Here is a 20,567-nt window from a genome sequence, read left to right as displayed (position 1 = left end):
CTTCTCCTCTGCTTCCTCCATCTTCATTTTTATCAATGCTGACGTTTTATTTCTTTCCTGGGCATGACACATATTTTAAAGAGTACAAGTCAATTATTTTGTAGAACAACCCTAACCTTAGGCTTTTCTGATTGTTTCCTTGTAGTTAAATTCAACATTTTGGACAAGAATATTGAACATCTACTGTGTGTTAGGCACATGCTACTCACTTTTAACTTTCACGTTGACTCTGACTTCATATCAGAATCACCTATGTGGGCTATAAAGACAGATGCCAAGACCACATTGCAGATCTAGGGAACTGGGGAGCTCAATAAGTCAGACTTTCCCTCCCTCCCTCCCTCTCTTCTTTCCTTCCTTTCTTTCCTTCAGACTTATTTTTGGTGTGGGGTTTGATTATATGCTTGTATGCATTTACTTTAGCTTTTTAATTTAAGCAGTACCCAGCCTTCTTTTAGAATGTACACAGCAAATGGACTTTGCTCAAGTAAGTCTGGTTTTCCAGAAAACAAAATCTTCCCAATCACTTCTGAGCTAGGAAAATAATCCTAGGTCAAAGTTCAAAGTCTCCACCAGTCTGGATGGAGCATATTGAGTCATATTAATGATAATTGTTTATTAAATCTTTTGGCATATTTTATTTAAACCCTTGACATCTGCAGTTGTGTACTATTATATAAGAAAATCAAGCATTTCTCTTTTTTACTACGCATCATATTTTTTAAAACTACTTTATTGAAGTATGATTAGCAAACAAAAAGCTGTATGTACATATTTAATGTTTATAGCCTGGTGAGTGAAGATCAAGTATTGCAATGTAAGGATTCATGCCCATGACATACCAGTTTCCTTTTTGCCTCAACAAAGGATTGCTGTTTTCTTTGGAGGAATACCATCATCATTGTTATTGTTGCTTATGTACATAGCCATGACAGATAGCTATGGTTAATATATTTTTGCAAACTTGACCTCTCCTCTAAGCTACAAGACATTTTTTTTTTTTTTTTTTAAACGGGATACCTCCACTTTGATGTCTATTTGGCAATGTCTCAGCCTCACCTCTTTCTCTCACAAACCTGTTCAGCTCTTGGCTACCCTAATCCAACAAATGGTACCACTTTTGCCCCATGATCCATTCAGTTATTCAAGATAAACCCAGGAATCCAATCTACCTGGGCTTCTTACTCTATCAATTTATCTGTGTCCAACCCATCTCCAAATTTTTTTTTTCCATCTCCAAAATTCTGTCTCCTAAATATCTTGCGTCTGACTTCTCTCCACCTTCATCTTCACCATACTCTCCTGGTCCACACACCATCTTTCACTTGGGCTACTGCCATGTCTTATAACTACATATCCTCTTGCATTTCCTTCCCAGTCATTCTCCACAGTGTAGACAGAGTGAGGTTTAAAAACATAAACCTGACCATGCCACTGCCCTGCCCTGTCAATGGCTTCTTCTTGCTCTTAAGATAGATTTCAGAATTCTTATTTGCAATTTAAGAATTGCAGTTGCCTGTGTGATCTGGTCCTGCTGATGTCTCAGAACCATCTTGTCACTCTTTGAACCTCTCTTCTCTGCCCAGTGTCTAGAGCCCACTGTGCAACTTCTCACAACAGGGCTTTTGCCCCTGCTGGTGTTCATTAGTTTGAAGGTTCAGCATCCCTGGTCCTCATTCTCACAGGCTCTCTGATCCCTTCATCCAGTGACTTCGTGTCTCAGCTACATGGCACTTCTTTATGGAACTCGGACCCTGCAGCTCATTCTAACTTCTGGTGATGCTCTCCCTGAACACCTCCTTGTGCATTGTGTGTGCTGTGAAAGCTCCAGAAGCCAAGGTCCGCCTCTGCAGAGCTCACTACCATATGATGGACCTACCGTGCAATGCCTGGCACTTGTTATATGCTCAGCAGGTAGTCACTGAATGAGTGGATGAACCAATGAAAAAATCAGAGAATCTTAGCAGGTGAGAGGTATTGGTGATTAGGACCTGGGAAAGACTTCGTCATCTCTGCTCTGCATGAGCCAAGAACCGCTAGAGGCATCACTTAGACTGGAAACAGGACTTTCCTAAAACATCTGAATAGAGTCAGGAGCTTTTTTGCTGTTGCCGTTGTCTCATCTTGCTTCATCTCTGGCCACAGTCACTGGGAAATGGGTGTAGGAACATGCAAAGAATGGGATCTGGGCATTCACACAAAAAAAATCTCTTAACAATAACAACAACAACAAAGATAAAATTGCTTAAGAACAGGAAATCTGAAATGTAACTAAGAGAAATAAAAACTACTTCTCTACCACCACAGTGCCTGAGACTGCCCTCTACATGAACCCTATACACATATAGTGGGGATATGGGCACTGGAAATATTTCCTTTTTAACATTAGAGGTGAACTATGTCTTTGTAGTCACCAAAATGACTGCTTCAGAACTACTACACTCATTTATTTTATTTTATATTTTAATATTTATTTTTAAATTTTTTTATTTTTACAGGCTATGTTTTGATTCACACAAATGGGGTACAACTTTTCATTTCTATGGTTGTACACGATGTAGATTCACACCATTCATGTAATCAAACATGTACTTAGGGTAATGATGTCTGTCTCATTCCACCATCTTTCATACCCCTGCCCCCTTCCCCTCTCATTTCCCTTTACGCAACCTAAAGTTCCTCCATTCTTCTCTTACCTCCCACCCTCCACCCCCATTATGTAACATCATTCACTTATCAGGGAAAACATTCAGCCTTTGGTTTTGTGGAATTTGCTTAATTCACTTAGCATGATATTCTTCAATTCCATCCATTTACCTGCAAATGTTATAATTTTATTCTTCTTTATGGCTGAGTAATATTCCATTGTGTATAAATACCAGTTTCTTTATCCATTCATCTGTTGAAGGGCATCTAGGTTGGTTCCACAATCTAGCTATTGTGAACTGAGTTGCTATAAACATTGATATGGCCGTGTTACTGTTACCTCACACTAGACAAAGGAGCCAAAAACATACAATGGAGAAAAGATAGCCTCTTCAACAAATGGTGCTGGGAAAACTGGAAATCCATATGTAGTAAAATGAAATTAAACCCCTGTCTCTCACCCTGCACAAAACCCAACTCAAAATGGATCAAGGACCTTGGAATCAGACCAGAGATCATGCACCAAATAGAAGAAAAAGTAGGCCTGAATCTTCATCATGTAGGCTTAGGACAAGACTTCCTTAATAAGACTCCGAAAGCACAAGAAATCAAAGTAAGAATCAATAAATGGGATGGATTCAAACTAAAGAGCTTTTTCTCAGCAAAGGATACAATTAGTAATGTGAAAAGAGAGCCTACACAGTGGGAGAAAATCTTTTCCACACACACTTCAAACAGAGCACTAATCTCCAAAATTCATAAAGAACTTATAAAACTTTACACCAAAAATACAAAGAACCCGATCAAAAAAGGGGCCAAGGAACTGGACAGACACTTTACAGAAGAAGATATACAGGCAATTAACAAATATATGAAAAAGTGTTCAACATCTCTAGTAATTAGAGAAATGCAAATTAAAACCACTCTAAGATTTCCTCTTACTCCAATTAGAATGGCTATTATTAAGAACACAAGCAATAATAGACGTTGGCGTGGGTGTGGGGAAAAAGATGTACTCATATATTGCCGGTGGAGTTGCAAATTGGTGCAGCCACTCTGGAAAGCATTATGAAGTTTCCTCAGAAAACTTGGAATGGACCCACCTTTTGAGCCAGTTATCCCACTCCTTGGTTTATAGCCAAAGGACTTAAAATTAGCAGACTAGAGTCAGGGGCTTTGAAATAGGAAGAAAATATTTGTTAGAGGTGTGATCTAAGGTAATATTCATGATAGCTTAAGTCCCACAGCACTGCTGGTTCTATGATAATTCAGGCCTAAAGTTAATGCATGAGGCAAAATTCACACATTTCAGTTTTATCCTTGAAAATCAATAACTGTCACTTTATTATATACATAGTTTGTGTACATAGTTTTGAGAAATTCTGAACTAGGTGTTTTATTACTTTTTATGTTTCTGTAAGATCTTTGGTCCTCTGTGGTTTATAGGCTTAAAAAACAGTAGAAAATAAAAGAATTTAAATGGGTTTTGAGTGAGCAGAAAGGGTGAGTTTTCCTACTCCAAAATTAACTTGGGGACAGAAACCACACCCAAGGGGGAAAGCATGGGGAGTGATTTAGGGAGCACAAGGATCATGAAGCGTGGACAGTGCTGGGGGTCGTGTGCTTTATAACATGGGTTTCAAAAAATGTATCACTATTATATCAAGCCCATGATTTCATGGTATCTCACAAAATCACATTTACAAAAACAAAACAAGATACTCTATAGGAAAACAGTACAGGTAGCCAGATAAGACCAGAATCGTGCAGGTGACATTCAAATGATGGGTGAAGGGTGACCTTTCTCTGAAGCATATGGTCATTTTGCTCTAAGATGTCAATTCCATCCCCCCTGTTTTGTTCATTTCCTGTATGTTTACACAGCACTTCACATTTTATTTGTGCTGTTACACATGTAAGATTAATTTTTACATAAACCCTGCATGGCAGACACTACTTATTCCCATTTTTCTGATGTAGAAACTCAGGTTCACAGAGGTTTAATGACTGTCACTTAGCTATATTCTCTCTTTACATAGAACAAAGCTATGTAGAAAAATATAGGGCTATTATTTATTGAGAGTCTAGTATGTGCCAGGCCCTGTTCTAGGAACAAGGAAAGATGCTGGTCTCACAGAGCTCGTTTAGCAAGTTCTCTGTTGAGACTCAGTGAAGATCTCTGACTCTGCTTCCAGCACCTTCCCTCCAGTGTATTCATGGCCAACATTTCTGCAGCCCTTTCGGTGGTCAGTCCCACTGATGGGGTGCTTGGCCCCTAGCTCAGCACTGTGTGTGCACACAATAGTGTTAATTTCCAGCTAGGGGTTTACCTTGGGGGAGTATGGACAGGGAAAACCAAAGGGGGCTCTAATTGGTGGGGCAGCACAGTGAAGAGACTGAGGACAGGGACGTCTCTTGGAAAGCACTGAGCAATCTGAGTCCACAGAGCAATTTGGGTTGGTTGGATGGGAGGGTGGCAGGAGCTGAGCTAGGAAGGTGGGTGGTAGCTAGACCCTGAAATACAGTGGAGGGAAGATGCTGGAAGCAGAGTCAAATCATGGCGTCTGGAAAGGGCAGGTGCCTCAAAACACATCAAAACTTACACACCCAAAGAGCGATGTTCACTTCATGTATGTTATATATAAGTATATGGGTCACATGATTATATATGTAATTTATCAGAGCAATATACATAAAGTATGAATAAAGGGCAGATGATTTCATTTTAAAGAGTCAGGAGAAAATAAAGATTGATTTTTTTTCCCTCACACGAGGGCTGAAACTCAGTCCACCTTCCAAAGGGAGAACAAGAAGGGGTGAATATATCATGGAATAAGAGGAGACTGTTAAAGAGGAACCTTAATGGCCAAATTCTGACAAACAGGATGCTCGTGTCCATGTAGGATCTTAGCTACACTCCACTTGTAGGAGAAAGCAAAGTGAACTACTTTAGAAGGCAGGGAAAGAAGACAAAGATGCTCCCTGGGAAGAAGAAGGACTTAGTGCTAGGCCACCTGCCAAGTGCAGTGGAGTGTGTAGGCTCCAGAGTCAGGTGCCCTGAGCATGCATCGCTTGAGCAGTTTCACCACTTCCTGGAAGGCTGTGACCCTGACCATGGACTTGACCTCTCTGGATGTAGTGTCCTCAACTGTAAAAGAGAGGTGGTAATAATCCTCACTTCACAGACCTGATATGTGGAGGATTCAATAATGCCTTTAAAATGTTTAGAAACCGCTTTTAAATATTGGCTCTGCTCATTATTATCCCAACATCCTATACTTCTACATGTACAGTGTACAATGAGACCACATAGAACAGAATGGTCAACTTGGAATGCACTGGAATCTCTCTGTCACTGAATAAATTCTCAGTGATGTTTGCTTACTTCCCTTTCCAACTCATCCAGCAATAGGTGTGTTGACACAGACCATGAGGTTCTAATTACTTGTGATTTTATTCTAATGAGAAGCATTAGAATCTCATGCTAGTAAAATATACATTTTCTTGGCTCATTTTGTCATATGTACCCTCACATACAGGTGCACACACATGCACAGTCATTACAAAGGAAAAGACTGTCGGGCTGGGGAGAAAGCTCAGTGGTAAAGCACTTGCCTAGCATGCATAAGGCCCCGGGTTCAATCCCCATGACCACATAAAAAAGAAACAACAACAATGAAGGAAGAGGCTGTCATAAAATTTAAGCGTTGAGAGAGTTTTTTAGGGTTATAGAGTTCAAATTTGGCTAATCTTCAAGATCACTTCTGGAACTTTTAAAAAGGATAATTCTCCTGCCTGCCACCTAGAGATTATTTTAGTAGGAAGAAGGTGGGACCCAGGAATCAGCATTGAAAGTGCCCCAGGGGTTCTGCTCATGACCAGGCTGTGTATCACCTCCCTGCCTAGTGAGTGGCTTGGTTGCTGCCTGTGTCACCTTTTCTGTCCCCACCCTGGGAGGGCTAAGGGGCAGGGGAGTAAGCAGGTCAATGCTGCTCCTTTCAGAAGCCCTGGAGTGCAGATTTCTCCTGAAAGGGAGAGCTGAGGAGTCACAGCTGGTGGGTTTGCAAGCTTTCCTGAGGTCTGCACAGAGCTCTGAGTCCTCAGCGTCCTGATGAGGCAGGCTATGTGAGCTGATGATAAAGAAGTCCTGACTTCGAATGCTGACTGTCACATGGGGTGCACAGTAGTGCATCCTATGTTCTTGGTTGTGTGAAGATTAAAGGAGGCAGTCTCTCTTAAGGGAGGCACACAGACTGGTTTATCATGCACACTCCATGAACCTCAACTTCAACAAAGTAGAATCATTTAAAAAGCCTAGGACATGTGCCACAGTGTCTGCTGGGCCCCTCCAGGTTCTGGGGTGTCTTCCAAAGCCTTTGCCAATGTTTTTCTTTTAGGTCTTTCCTCAAGTGATGAGTCTGTGTCTAACTTTTGCTGAGGTTCTTTTCTTGGTTGTTTTGCCCAATTTTTTTCAATTGTAAAAGTTGTTTATCTATGTGACTACAAAGCATATTTCATTCTGAGACCTGAGAGCATAGGTTAAATGGATGCCCCATGTACATTTTCAATTCTTCAGCCTTTTCTTATTTAGTTAACTTATTGATTAAGCATCTTGTTCCTCTGAGTAGGGGCTGTGTCTCCTTCAGCAGGTGATTTTGCAACATAGAAGCTCTAGGTCTCCAGAGATATGGCCAACGTTTCTGTAGCCCTGCTAGTGGTCAGTCCTGCTGACCACTCCTGCAGTTTCTGATTTTGCACTGTGTGTACAAACAATAATGTCCATTTCCAACTGCAGGTTTACCTTGGGAATATGGACAGAGAAAACCAAATGGGGCTCAAACTCGTGGGTTGGGGACAGGGATGTCTGTTGGAAAGCACTGAGCAATCTGAGTCCACAGAGCAATGTGGGTTGGTTCATGGGAGAGTGGCAGGAGATGATGCTAGGAAGGTTGGCAGTAGCTAGAAAGGTCTAGGGCCTTGTTGAGGAGTTTAGCCTTTGTCCTCGGGCCAGTGAACACTCACAGAACTGTATATGTGTGTGTGTGTGTGTGTGTGTGTGTGTGTGTGTGTGTGTACATATGTGTGTACATATATATATGTATTTTTTTTAAAGCAGGAGAATGATGTGATCAGATTTGCATTTAGTAAGATTGCCATTGATGCAGTGCCTCTAGAACTTCGGTGTATGTGAGAATCACCGGGGGATCTTAAGAACAGATCCGGTGGGGGTCAAGTGGGCTCTAGAATTTTACATTTCCAGTCCACTCAGAGACAGTGCCAGTGCTGCTAGACCTGACATCACACTTTGATCACCCAGCAGAGTAAAGACATACTTCAAGTTCAGTGTGTCTTAAGCTTTAGGGGCATCAGGAGCACCTGTGGGATGGTCTGATTCAGCCACCGTCTGGCACCTGTGCAAGTCTCAGGTGAGGCCGATGCTGCTGGCCCGAGGCCCACACTGAGAACCTCTGGAGCGGGGTGTGGGTTGCTGGAAGGTGGGTTAGACCTAAGGGGAGGACCTGGTCAGGTGCTGTTGCAGTGGCCCTGGTGGGACAGACCGAGGGCCTGACCTAAGGTGCCACCATGGAGAACAGAAGAGGGGGCAGATTTCAGCACTAGGTGACCTCGACAGGACTTTGTGACTGACCGGCTGCTAGGAGAGGGAGAAGAAAGTCGGGAGAGGGCCCCAGGGCCCTGGCCTGAGTGGGAGTGGGCATGGAGGGAGGCCTCACCCAGTGTTCTGGTCCTGCAAGAAGAGCCAGCTTAGGGAGGCCAGTGACGATGGATCCATTCTGGGCCTTCTGAGTGTGCCCAGCAGAGCTGACCTGCAGCCAGGGATAGGAGCGTCTGCATATGATGCCAAACCAGCTAGTGCAAGTTTGCCACGTGGCCGCGGGCTATTCGGTATTTCCACATCCTTCATTCTAACCTTAATTTGAGGCATTTTTGTTTTGTTTTGCCTTTTCTCCTCATAGGATGGGGCAAGGATGGTAATAAGGCATATAAACCATGTTAAACCCATAAAAAGAAAGAAACATCTTATTACAGAGCTTAAGCTTCTGCCTTTTCTTCCCAGCTATCCAAAATTATATGCCAATGTGCCCATTACATTCTGACAAGTAAAACAGCAGGAAGAAACCAAGGATGTTTGCTGACTTCTCACTCCTCCCCACCCCCACCCTGGGAGTATATTTGATGAAGTTTTACAAATGCTTGAAATATTTTACTAAAAATGACACATGACTCACCTGGGCCTCTGTTCATGGTTTTCTCAGGTAACATGGTTAGAGGGTCATTGTCTTCATTCCCTGGGATGCTTTGAAGAATTTTCTTGGCTTTACGGTCTCTTGGTTGTTTCTTAGACGTTCCTTCTTCCCCGTGAAGACTCTGCTTCAACTTCATTTGGGCCTGAAAATGATCAGCTATACATGGTCAATGTTCTCTCCCAGCTATCCTTGCTGGAATAGACCAACAGATTAGCCACTGTGCAAGTTGTAGATTGTCCACAGACACCTGTGGTCCCCTAACAACAGTATAATTTTCTTTTTCTGTTAGAAGGTGTGGTGACTTTCTTTACTCTGAGGCTTGTTAGGAAAAAGGTGTGTGCCCACAGTCTAAAAGTCTCACTCAGTTAAGGCGAGGATGATTGCAGAAACATTTCTCTGTGGAATTACAGTCAGTTTCTGCAGGCTCATTCCTTAGAGACAGGAATTTAGAATATGATAGTTATGTGACGTTACTGGTAAAAGCTTTGTGTTAAGAGATCTGCTGTGGTTTGAATGTATACTCTAAATTCACGTTTGGAAACTTAATCCCCAAATTCATATGTTGATGGTATTTGGCCCTCTTTTGTTTCTAGCCTTGACTCTCTTTCATTCCTGCTTTGTCATTCTCTCACTGTCACCATGTGATGTTGTCAGCTATGTTATGACACAGCAGCAAGGCCCTCACCACACGCCAACACCTTGATCTTAGACTTCCCAGACTCCAGAACTGTGAAACTTAGTTTCTTGTCTTTATTAATTCCTAGTCTGTGGTATTCTGTTATAGTAGCAGAAAATGGACTAAGACAAGGTCTTTCTTGTAGGAGAATTGTATGGCATGAATTAAAGAGGCCTAGGTGTCAGAATAAAGACCAACTCTCTCCCAGGCCCACTCCTTTTATGAAACCAAGAAAAATTATTTACTCCATTTTCCTGCTGGAGCCAGAATGTCAGAGGAGTGGCCTATTTGTAAAAAGGAAGACTCAAGTCATCCATATATTTTCAAGAGGACTGAAAACAGAGAACAGAGTCAGCATGGTTGTTGATAGAAGGAATCTTCTTGTCTTTCCAGGCTCAGTAGTTGAATCTTTAGCTCCAATAATTTTCAAGATGCTAAGTCAAGACTAGATATGCATAGTTGACTATATTCATGTGCCAGGGTGGTGATTTTATGTTATACATTTGGTAAATATAATATTCTTCTTATATTTACCTCTTGTCTTTTACGGTTCATTTCCAGCATTTGCATCTTATGCAAATATTGTCTTTTCCCAGAAGTATATGTTGGAGTTTGCATTTTCTTTTCCAGTTCTTGCTATGAAAGATGACACAGTCATTAGTATGGGGTAATTTGTAATTGACTACAATCTACAACCTTAAATCCTTCTTGGAACACAGTGAGATCTTAAACCATCATAATCCATAGAGATTTCTTGCGATGATAAATGTGGACTACTGTGTGTCCCTGACAAGTCCTTTGTATCGCTATCAGTGAGTGAAGTGGCATTTTGCAGTGTATATAATGTAGTTTTAAAGGTTCCTGTAGAGTTTTGCAGACCTTGAATGCAAAGCCTTTGATAATTTCATTTTGAAAATCTCATTTTGACAATATAAGATTTCCCCTGCTTATTATTATCTCTCCAGAAATGTGTTCTGATTAAATGACAACTTCCTTTCTCTCCTCGCTTCTTCTACCATTGACTGATGGGCTGGTTATAGAAGAGCCACTGACAGGTTAAATGGAACCTATTTCCCTATAGAGTATTCTCATTTGCCAGTATAGGCCCTGGGGAGTATCGCCATTTAGGGAGGAAACCCGAGGGGGGGTGGTGTCCATCTCTGCAGGTATTGTCAGCACTAAGTGGCCTGGAGGATCTGACTGTACTTGGACATCAAGTCATCACACCAAGTCAGTTGGTTCCATAGCAGCCCCCGGAAGGCTCTGGAATGACTTAGTGGAACCTGCGGAAAACTGACCCTATCTCACAGTTTTTGTTTCTGTGTGTGAGGAGTTCTATTCAGGAAAGCATTATCAGAATACGGCAGGAAAAGGCACAGTGAAAGACCTCCCCCAGGATCCCATTCTGGTGAGTGAGGGACAGGAAAATCAGGAATGACCTGTGGATAAGATTTCTCTTGCAAACTGAGAATGAAGGGAAAGGTTTAAACTGGGTGGAGAAAGAAAGGGAAAAATCATAGATTTTTCACAGAACTGAAAACTTCTAGAGTCACCAGCTTCCCTGTAAAATCCCTCTTTCTCACTGACATCGCTCTGTTTTCCCCACAAAACAGAGAGGGGGCAGAGCTCATCCGACAGGAAAGAGCAGCTGTAGGCTGGAAGCCTGCACAGGTGAGAATGGATAGCTTTGAAAGGTTCTAACTGCAAAGGATTTATTTGTTTGACTTGGCTTTGAACTCTTCAGTGCAGGCAGGACATGAGAAGGACCGTGTGCCCTAACTCCATGCAGCCTGTTCCCTGCTAACCACCCCTCGGGGGCCTCCCGTAGCTCACCTTTACTTTGTGCCTTGTCCAGGTTTCTTGATGGCTCAGGAGTCTTTCAGAGGTAATTACTTGTGGCAGGTCAATGGGTTCGAGCTTCTGGAAGTCCAACATTAGAGTATTCAGCATTCCTCATGCCATGAGATGATGAAACAAAAGCCAGTCATTAAACTCTCTGAACACTTTGCAGCAGCACTTATTTCTGCAAGTGTACGGGGAAGGTGATCCCAACACCATTACAGTCTTATCTGTGCAAATGGCCTTTTGACCTGTCTGGTTCTTTATTGTTCTATCGCACCATTGCAGGTGACTTACTAATTGAAATATTGGTCCAAGAGTTAAGAGACTGAGAATTGTTTTCTGTTTGCACTGCATGTTCAAAGTTATCAAATTAGCAAGGTCTTAGAATATTAGAGGTGAAAGAGGCACCAGGAGATTACTTTATTTTACTAATTTCTTGATCACCAAGCTGACCTAATCTAGTTCTTTGGCAAGGGGCCTGTTTTTAAGAACTCCAGAGAAGCTCACTCAGATTTCCCCAGTGACAATCATGGGTGATTATGAGACACATTTAAAGTGAAAGTGCAGTGTGTTAACAAACCTTAGAGATGTCTTTTTCTAGCAGAGGTGAGGTTTCATGGAGAATATCACTTTGGAATTTTGAGACTGGGTGGCAACTCATGTCCATGGGTCTGCCTATAACGTTTTTATTTTTTATTTTATTTTGTGTTGATAGACCTTTATTTTATTAATTTATTCATGTGTCTTACACATGCTAGGCAAGCTCTCTACCACTGAGCCACAACCCCAGCCCCTGCCTATATCCTTTTTAAAATCTCAGACGTCTTTATGTTCCACAAGCTGAATAGTGAGACACTGAGAAGGGACTGAGCAGACTTGGGAGATGAAGTTGGTCTCTTTACACTGACATGCAGTGAAGGGCCTGGAGAGTTTATTGTTCACCCAGTGAGCATTTACTGAATGATTGCTGCATGCCAGGCATGGGGATGCAATGACCAACAAAAATGGAGATGTCCCTCATGGAGCTTATAATCTATGGGCAACAGGTTGACTTTTACTTATGTAATTATTTGACTGATGGTTACAAACTGTATCCATGCTTTGAATAAAAAAGTCTTTGACAATATATAATCGGAGGACCCAACCTTGAAAATGAACTGGATATGTTATGGGATGAATTATGCCCTCTCCCATTCATATGTTGAAGTCCTGACCCTTAGTACCTCAAAATCTGATCTTATTTGGAAATAAGATCATTGCAGAGGTAATTAGTTGAGATAGGACATACTAAAATAGGATGGGCCTCTACTCTAATATGATGGTTTTCTCATAAAATAGAGAAATGTAGACACAGATACATTTACAAGTAGGACACCATGTGGAGACAAAGGCAGAGACAAGGTAGTGTTTCTACAATACAAGGAATGTCAAAGAGCACCAGCAAACCATCAGAAGCTAGGGGAGAGGCATGGAACATCTCCCTTCAGAGGACCCAACCCTATAGACACTTTGATCTCGGACTTCCCATCCCCAGCACTGAGTTATAATAAGTTTATGTTGTACAAGTCACGCAGCTTGGCATACTTTGCTATAACAATCTTGGAAGGCCAGCAGGAGGGAAAAAGCTAGAGACAGTCCAAGACAGTTTCTTGAGAAGGTATCTGAATTTGGAAGATTGGGAGTCCGAGGCAGGGGCTAGCATGTGATCTGTTGAAGGAACTGAAAGAGCTCAGTCAGCTGCACTTTCAAGTGAGGGAAAGAGCAGCATAAAACAGGGCTGGGGAGGTCAGGCAGGGCCAGCGGGCCATTCTAAACATGCTGGTCCATCTTAAGAGGAATGGGAAGCCATTGGCAGTCTTAAGCTCAGTACTGACATGATTGATTTTGCTTTTAAAAATATGAAGCTTCTAGGTGCAGTGTGGAAATGAGATTAGAGGAGAGTAACTATGAAGTGGGGAGAAAAGTTAGGAGGACAAAGAGGATGGACTGAGGTTACAGAGGTGATGGAGATGAGGGACTGAGGTTGATGGAGGAGGATTGAGGGCTCTGTGACCAGAGAAGATCCGTTATGGTTGGTGAGGGAGAGTGAAGGCTCCAAATGGCACCCAGAACAAAGGAGAGATGGTACTGAGATGGGGACCCTAGAGGAAGACCTGACTTGGGCGGATTTAGAAGGAAGATACAAATTTGGTTTGCAGCAGGTTGAGTTGGAGACACCTTGGAGACATGTGAGTGTAGATGTTAAGCAGGTAATTAGTTAGACAGGCAAGGAGCTCAGAGGAGAGGTCTGTGTTGGATGTACATTTTGGAATCATCCCTGGGGAGACCATGACTGAAACCAAGGTCACAGGCAAGGGTAAGACTGAGAAGAGCAATGCCAAGGACAGCAGACTTGAGCTCCAATACTGGGAAGTTGGCGGATGGGGCTGAGCTGGCCAAGGCGACTGAGAAGCAATGACTCAAGCAGGAGGAGGAAAACTCAGAGAATATCAAGCATCCGTCAAGCACCTCTCCCACACTAGCCAATGCCAAAGACAAGTGATTATTTATTTGAAAATTGCTTTTTATTTTGGTGTGACTTGTTGCATTGTGAAGTTGACCTGGAAGCCAGCTTGGTTTTTAAGGTGACTGTGGAGCGCAATGATCTAAATTATGGCCTGTCTGACTCTTGTGACTGCATTTGTGCTGGGAGCTGCCTGTGCAAAGGTGCAAGTCAAGATGCCCCAGTTGCTATGGTAATGCTTGCCAGGGGTGGCTATGGGCAAAGGCCCATAACTCTACCAGTCGAGGCCTTGAGTTCAGCACCTTCTTCCAGGGATAGTGAATTCTGAGCAAAACAAGATGACCCTAATGTCTCACCAGTCCTGTGTCCTTCAGATTGTCTGCTTGGCCGAAACTTTTCCACAAATAACCTTTTGATGACAAAACCTAAATAATAAACTTGCTGAGCTAGCTCTGGAGTCAGTCAAGCCTCACCAGGACTTGGCTACCCACTTGGTCCCAGCTTTTTCTCCCTATGTGTTTCTATTTGTTTTTTCTTTTCCCCTCTTGCCTGTGGTTTGGTATCTCTTTAATTAATGGGAGAGAGATGAGAGGGTCTCAGCAGGTGGCTAGGGTAAAAAGAGACTGCAGAGCCATGAAAACAGATTATGAGTATCCAGCACCTGTAGTAGGGAGTGTGACTTGGGCTTCCCACTACTTTCCTGTGGAGTCATTTCCTGGTCCTGAAACTGACCTGTTCTGGGGAGAGCAGACAGCAGCCCTTTCTGCTGGAGCAGTCCAAATTTGACCTAGCAAGGAAGAAGTCAAAGGGTATGGACACAGGGAAGGGACATCAAGGGCAAGAAGCTCCTCTTTATGTTTCAGGCAGTTGGCATTGGTGATAGGAACTACTTCTCTGTTTCACTTTCACCTCCAATGAGGAAGTGGTCCTTTTAACATAATTTAGCAAAGATGTAATGAAAAATAATCAATAGTAGTAAAAGAAGTGTGTTTCCCTGGCTCTCAACTTTGTGGAACATGAAAATGTCAAGCAAATGGATTTTGCTAGCACTGGCTGCAGCAACTGATTACGAATGCTGGAAGAAGGGAAGACAAGGAAGGGAAAGGGAAAAAAGAGAGAGGGAGCTTTCAAGGCAAATTTGGGAGGAAGGATCAGCAGTGATGGGGGAATTTCTGGAGGTGAGGAGAACATGGAGTTTTTGTGCCATACTTGGCACTGGGGCAGTGTTCAGGATTTGGGTCTTTCTGATGAAGCCTGTATGACTTTGCAGCCATTGCACACAACACCCAGGTAGAAATATGTCACCTCACTCAATCCTCAGGTGCATCCTCTGCACCTCTGCATAATTATGAGGATCTCCATTTCAGAGAGGTTAATGACTTGACCAAGTTTGCCAGCTAGAAAGTGGCACCACCAAGATTCAAGCTTTAGAGTGTCCAGTTCCAAACCCAAGGTTCTTTCCTTTACCACTTATTCCCCACATGGTTTGTCATCAGGATCTCCTAGAATTAAAAAAAAAAAAAAAGAAATTCCTGGGCAATTCACTGGAGATTGAGATTGAGCAGATCCTAGTATATCCTGAGAGTGCAGATATGTGTATGTATATATGTGTATATTTATGTATGTATATATGTATAAATGAGATATATATAATACATGTTATATATTATATAAGTGTGCATTTATAAATCATCAGAGACCCTGAAAGCTCTTCCAGGGTCTCTGATGATTTCTTTCCAGATTGGAGTCCATCGGCTCCACACTGCCTTGAATAAATAAAGAAACTACATCATAATAGGCTGTGGAGAATTTGTTTGCAGAGTATTATTGATAAATTGAGTCTGAAGAAGCCAAGGTATTTTAGTCATTTAAAATCATCTATCCATAAATTCTTAGGGCCAGGTTTTTGCTTTGATATTATAAGGATATGGATAATCACAGACCTTTCTATTCTTGGCCTTTCAATTTAAATTTGTGATTCTTTTTTTTTTTTATTTTTTTGGTACCAGAGATTGAACCCAGAGGAATGTTAAGCTGAGCCACAATCCCCAGTCCTTTTATTTTTTATATTAAGACAGGGTTTTGCTAAGTTGCTTAGAGGCCTCCTTAAGTTGCTGAAGCTGGCTTTGAACTTGTGATCCTCCTGCTTCAGCCTCCTGAACCGCTTGGATTACAGGTGTCAGAAACTTCACCTGGCAAATTCATAGTTATGATAAGGGCTAAGTGGTAGGTAAGTTCAGGAACCTTTTCTAGGTAATTACTTTTTCCCCCTGCCTTTGAAAAGAAACCAAAATACCACATGATTCCTCCACAAAGCCACTAGATGGCGGCAACTGACATCACAAATGGCATCTCACCTTTAAATCATTGGCTCCTGGCCTCCTAAACGTTATGGAAAATGTTGCTGGGAAAATTGGTTTCATCTAAATAGCAAAACGACTTTGCCTCAGAATTCCGGGTTCATCTGCATGCTCCTTTTCCCTGACTGTGAAGTGAGATGCCTCATTTCCTCATCTTCTGAGAGAACCCAATGGAAGGAATTACTTGAGAATGGGTAAAATGACATTTCTTAAAAATCATTTTATAATATCAAGATATGTATTATTTGTCTAAAGGCTTTTGAATTATTTGGTTTCTCAAACAAAACAAATAGCCAGCATAATCAGTTGAAATGTTCACTAGGAGATTCAGGAATTGAGATTAAATCAACTATAAGACCTAAATCACTGAACCTGGTGATAAACACTAATCTTTTCCAACAAGAAGAGGCAGATGAACTGACTGGAGCAAGCAACTCAAAGAAAATGTAAAATCTATCTGGTATCAAAGCTTCAGAATGTGTCTTTAAAGGTTCTGGGAAGCAGAGAAAGGTATCCAGGACAGGTTTGAAGTGAGAGATCATAAGGCCCAAGAAGGAATTTCTGATCAAGGCATTGCATGGAGTTCATATTTCAATAGTGTTTGCTCCAAACATCTAGCAATGAAAAAATAAAATGTAAAATAAAAAAGATATGACTTGGCTTTAATATAAGATACACATCTCCCTAGACCAGAAAACAGAACAGAAATGCAAATATTTAGGGGAAGCTGATACAAAGGCACTTAGTAGTCCTGATGGCTGTTATTCCTTTGGTTAAGGTTTTAAAATTGCTCCATATAAAATGGGAAATCAGAACCAGGTTCACAGATTGAAATCAAGGGCTGTATTGTTCTCCATTAGCCTATCTTATAGAAGAACTATAGGAATGGGGCTGTAGCTCAGTGGTAAGTATATGCTTAGCACATGTGAGGTCCTGGGTGCTATACCCAGTACTGAAAAAATAAAATGAAATAGCAGAATCTAAAGGTAAGTTGAAAGACTTGTTTTATAAGCATTATCAAAAAATCAAATATAAAGAAGAAAGAACTTAAAACAACAAATTCAAAAACAACACATTCAAAATGGAAAATTTCCTGTCAACAGATAGATTAGCAAGAAGAATAAGATCCCCAAATCAACTAAGAACCTTAAAAGAAATTCTTAGCAGAAAAATTTCTCACTTGCCTTAAAAATCCAGGTGGTAAAAAATTGTTTTAAAGGTCTGTTTTACCAAACATTAGAGGAAGAGATAACACCTGTTATAACAAATGTTTTACAGAGTAGAAAAGAGGGAAAGGTAATTAACTCATTTCACAAGACTAATTCAATCTTGACAGCAAAACTGGAAAAACATATAAATATTATATATGTCACTTATTAAAATAGATACACACAGCTGTAGAAAACCCAATTTAGCAGTATATTTATATATGGATCTCATGACTAAGTAGGACTTAGGCAGGGATGCAAGCATAGTTCAACATCATAAAATCTACAATCTATTCACTGGTTAAAAAGGAAATCCCAGGGGCTGGGGCTGGGGCTGGGGCTGGGGCTGGGGCTGGGGCTGGGGCTGGGGCTGGGGCTGGGGCTGGGGCTGGGGCTGGGGCTGGGGCTGGGGCTGTAGCTCAGTGGCAGAGCGCTCACCTAGCATGTGTGAGGCACTAGGTTCGATCCTCAGCACCATATAAAAATAAACAAATAAAATAAAGGCATTCTGTCCTTGTACAACCATAAAAATTTTTTTTAAAAAGGAAATTCCTATGATTATTTTAATAGGGAAAATAAAATAAATTTAACATAGACCATAATTAAAATAAATGACATTGTGCAAATTATCTTCTATTTGTTTTTCTGGATCCACTTGCCACATTTCTCTGCCCTGGTCACTGCCTGTAAGGACTGAGCAGTTTCCCTGCCTATGAATTCACGTTGGGTGCAGCCACTGGGGAACCTGGCAGAAGACTGAAGTAGGGAAGACGAGAAAGGTGTTTGCTCCTCTGTCTCCCTTCCTGCAAAGTCATACTGGGGGGACTGTGTCCCTCAAAGGAAGGTCCCTGCTACTCTCAAAGCAGCTCCCTGTTCCCAACTTCCCCCTTCCAAGCTCCAGAAATTTCTCCCTATCTCAGTCCCTTGGCCTAGAGGTGGTTACCCATGGCAGCCACTAGTGGTTACTGCAGTATCTCTTGTGATTTTCTTGACCCAAATCTCTATACATACATAGTTATAAGGAAAATATTCCTGGATTATTGTAATTGGATTGTGACATTTGTTTCCTTTTGGGAATCTAACTGGTAACAACACCTATCGAAATCCCATTATAAATATTGTTTGGGTTGAGTGTCCTTTGTCTGAAATACTTGGGACTAGAAGTGTCTCGGATTTCAGAGTTTTTCCAGATTTTGGAATGTTTTCATATACATAATGAGGTTTCTTGGGGAAGGGATTCAAGTCTAAACACAAAATTTGTTTCACATGCTTCCTATGAACGTAGCCTAAAGGTAATTTTATGTCCTATTTTCAGTGCACCTGCATTTGGCTGCAACCCATCACATGAGGTCAGGTGTGGAATTTTCCTCTTATGGTGTCATGTTGGTGCTCAGAAAGCTTTGGATTTTGGAAGATTTTGGACTTCAGATTTTCAGATGAGAGATGTTCAAATGTACTTAGTTTTAGATTAATGCCATAGACAAGACAAGGATGCCCATCATCACTGCTTGTATTCAACATTGCAAGAAATTCTAGCTGATGCAAAGTCAAGAAAACAAGTACAAAGAATAAGAATTTGGAAGAAAGAGAAAAAAATTATAGATGATATTGTCTCTATAGAAATCTAGAAGAATCTATAGACAATCAGAATCATCAAGGAATGTGAATAAAGATGTGAATCGCAAATTTCAATATACAAAAATTTACAACTTTTTAATTTACTAATAATCGTTTAGAAAATTAAATGGGAAAAAAGATCTCATTCACAATAAGTAAGGGAAAAGTCCTATATCATATTTGATGGTCGGTTACATGTGGCAACTTGGCTAGGCTACAATCTCCAGTTATGCACACACAAATCTAGGTGTGACTGTGAAATATTTTGAGGATGTGATCGAAGTCTATAATCAGTTGAATTTAGTGAAGATTATTTTAGATGACCTGGGTAGTCCTGACCCAATTGAAAGGTCTTAAGAATAAAACTAAAACTATGTTGAAGAAGAAATTCTGCCAGTGGACAGCAGCTTCAGCTTACGCCTGGGAGTTCCCACCTGCCCTTCCTGAGGTCCTGCCCTATGGTTGTTGGATTGCCTTGTCAGCCTCCACAATCACAGTCCAATTCCTTGCTGCAAGTCTTTTACTATATAACTTCTACTAGTTCGGCTTCTCTGGTAGAACCCTAACTGATACAAGTGCCTAGAAACAAACCTTAAAAATTGCACAAGACCCCCATGGAGAAATTATGAAACACTACTGAAAGATCCAAAAGAAAATCTGAGTAAATGAAGGTCTAGGTCATGTTCATGGTTCAGTAGACTCAATATGGTCTAAGGCCCAAAACAATGTTGAAACCATTCAAGGCAGAACTACCCTTCTTATCTCTCGCCAGCAGATTTACACTCATCATTCTTTCTTCTCCAATTCATTCATTCAATAACCAACACATACTTACTGACCAGGTGTTATATGCCAGGCACCGTTCTAGATACTCAGATACATTAGTAAAGACAGAAAAAAAAAAAAAAAAATCCCTGGCTCTGTGAAGGTTTAATTCTAGCATGAGCGAGGTAGGGGAGCAGTGAAGAAGATACACGATGAACACAACAGGTAAGTAAGGTGTTTGTTTGATATATTAGATGGAAATAGGGGTGCTGGGGAAAGGACAAGACAGTGAAGGGTTGAGGGAATCAGGAGGATTGGGATGAGGATTGCTGTTGTCAATTGGTCAGGAGGGTAGGCCTTCTAAAGTTGTTGACGTTGGAACAAATCCTTGGAGATGAGGAAATTATTCAAGCAAATCATCTGGGGTCACAGTGCATGTGTGTGGGGGAATCCAATATAGGCTGGGTGTTAGAGGTTTGGAGGAGAAGGTGATCAGGCCAGAGGGGGCGCTGCTGATCAACTCTTCTCCGTGGGGCAGGCATTTGATTCAGTGTCCTGGCAGAGGCCCTTAGGTTTCAGTTCCAAGTTGAGGAACCTTAGTTCATGACCTGCTCTATACTTGAGGAGTAGATGTTCAGGAAATGGAGAGTGCCAAGTACACAGCTCAAATTATTTAGGATGCAA

General features: G+C 41.5%; 1 protein-coding gene across 9 annotated transcripts in view; it reads right to left on the bottom strand.

Annotated features, from left to right (window-relative positions):
• The window catches only part of CCDC198 (coiled-coil domain containing 198), a 42,850-nt gene that overhangs the window by 9,219 nt on the left and 13,064 nt on the right, over positions 1–20,567 (bottom strand). For 4 of the 9 annotated variants that reach the window (XM_079128994.1, XM_079128993.1, XM_079128997.1 and 1 more), the window contains exons 3-5: positions 11,422–11,508; positions 10,123–10,224; positions 8,895–9,054 (exon numbers count right to left, since the gene is read on the bottom strand). In XM_079128994.1, coding sequence (XP_078985120.1) covers positions 8,895–9,054; positions 10,123–10,224; positions 11,422–11,508 — 349 coding nt within the window. Of the gene's footprint in view, positions 1–2,879; positions 2,954–6,807; positions 8,472–8,894; positions 9,055–10,122; positions 10,225–11,421; positions 11,612–20,567 lie in introns of those variants that run through there. The other 5 variants (XM_079128995.1, XM_079128998.1, XM_079128999.1 and 2 more) reach the window with 5 other exon arrangements.

This window comes from Sciurus vulgaris, assembly GCF_902686455.1.
Source record: "Sciurus vulgaris genome assembly, chromosome: 2".
Taxonomy (NCBI): domain Eukaryota; kingdom Metazoa; phylum Chordata; class Mammalia; order Rodentia; family Sciuridae; genus Sciurus; species Sciurus vulgaris.
Note: the sequence above shows the minus strand (reverse complement) of the source record. Positions and strands in the feature narration are given on the sequence as shown.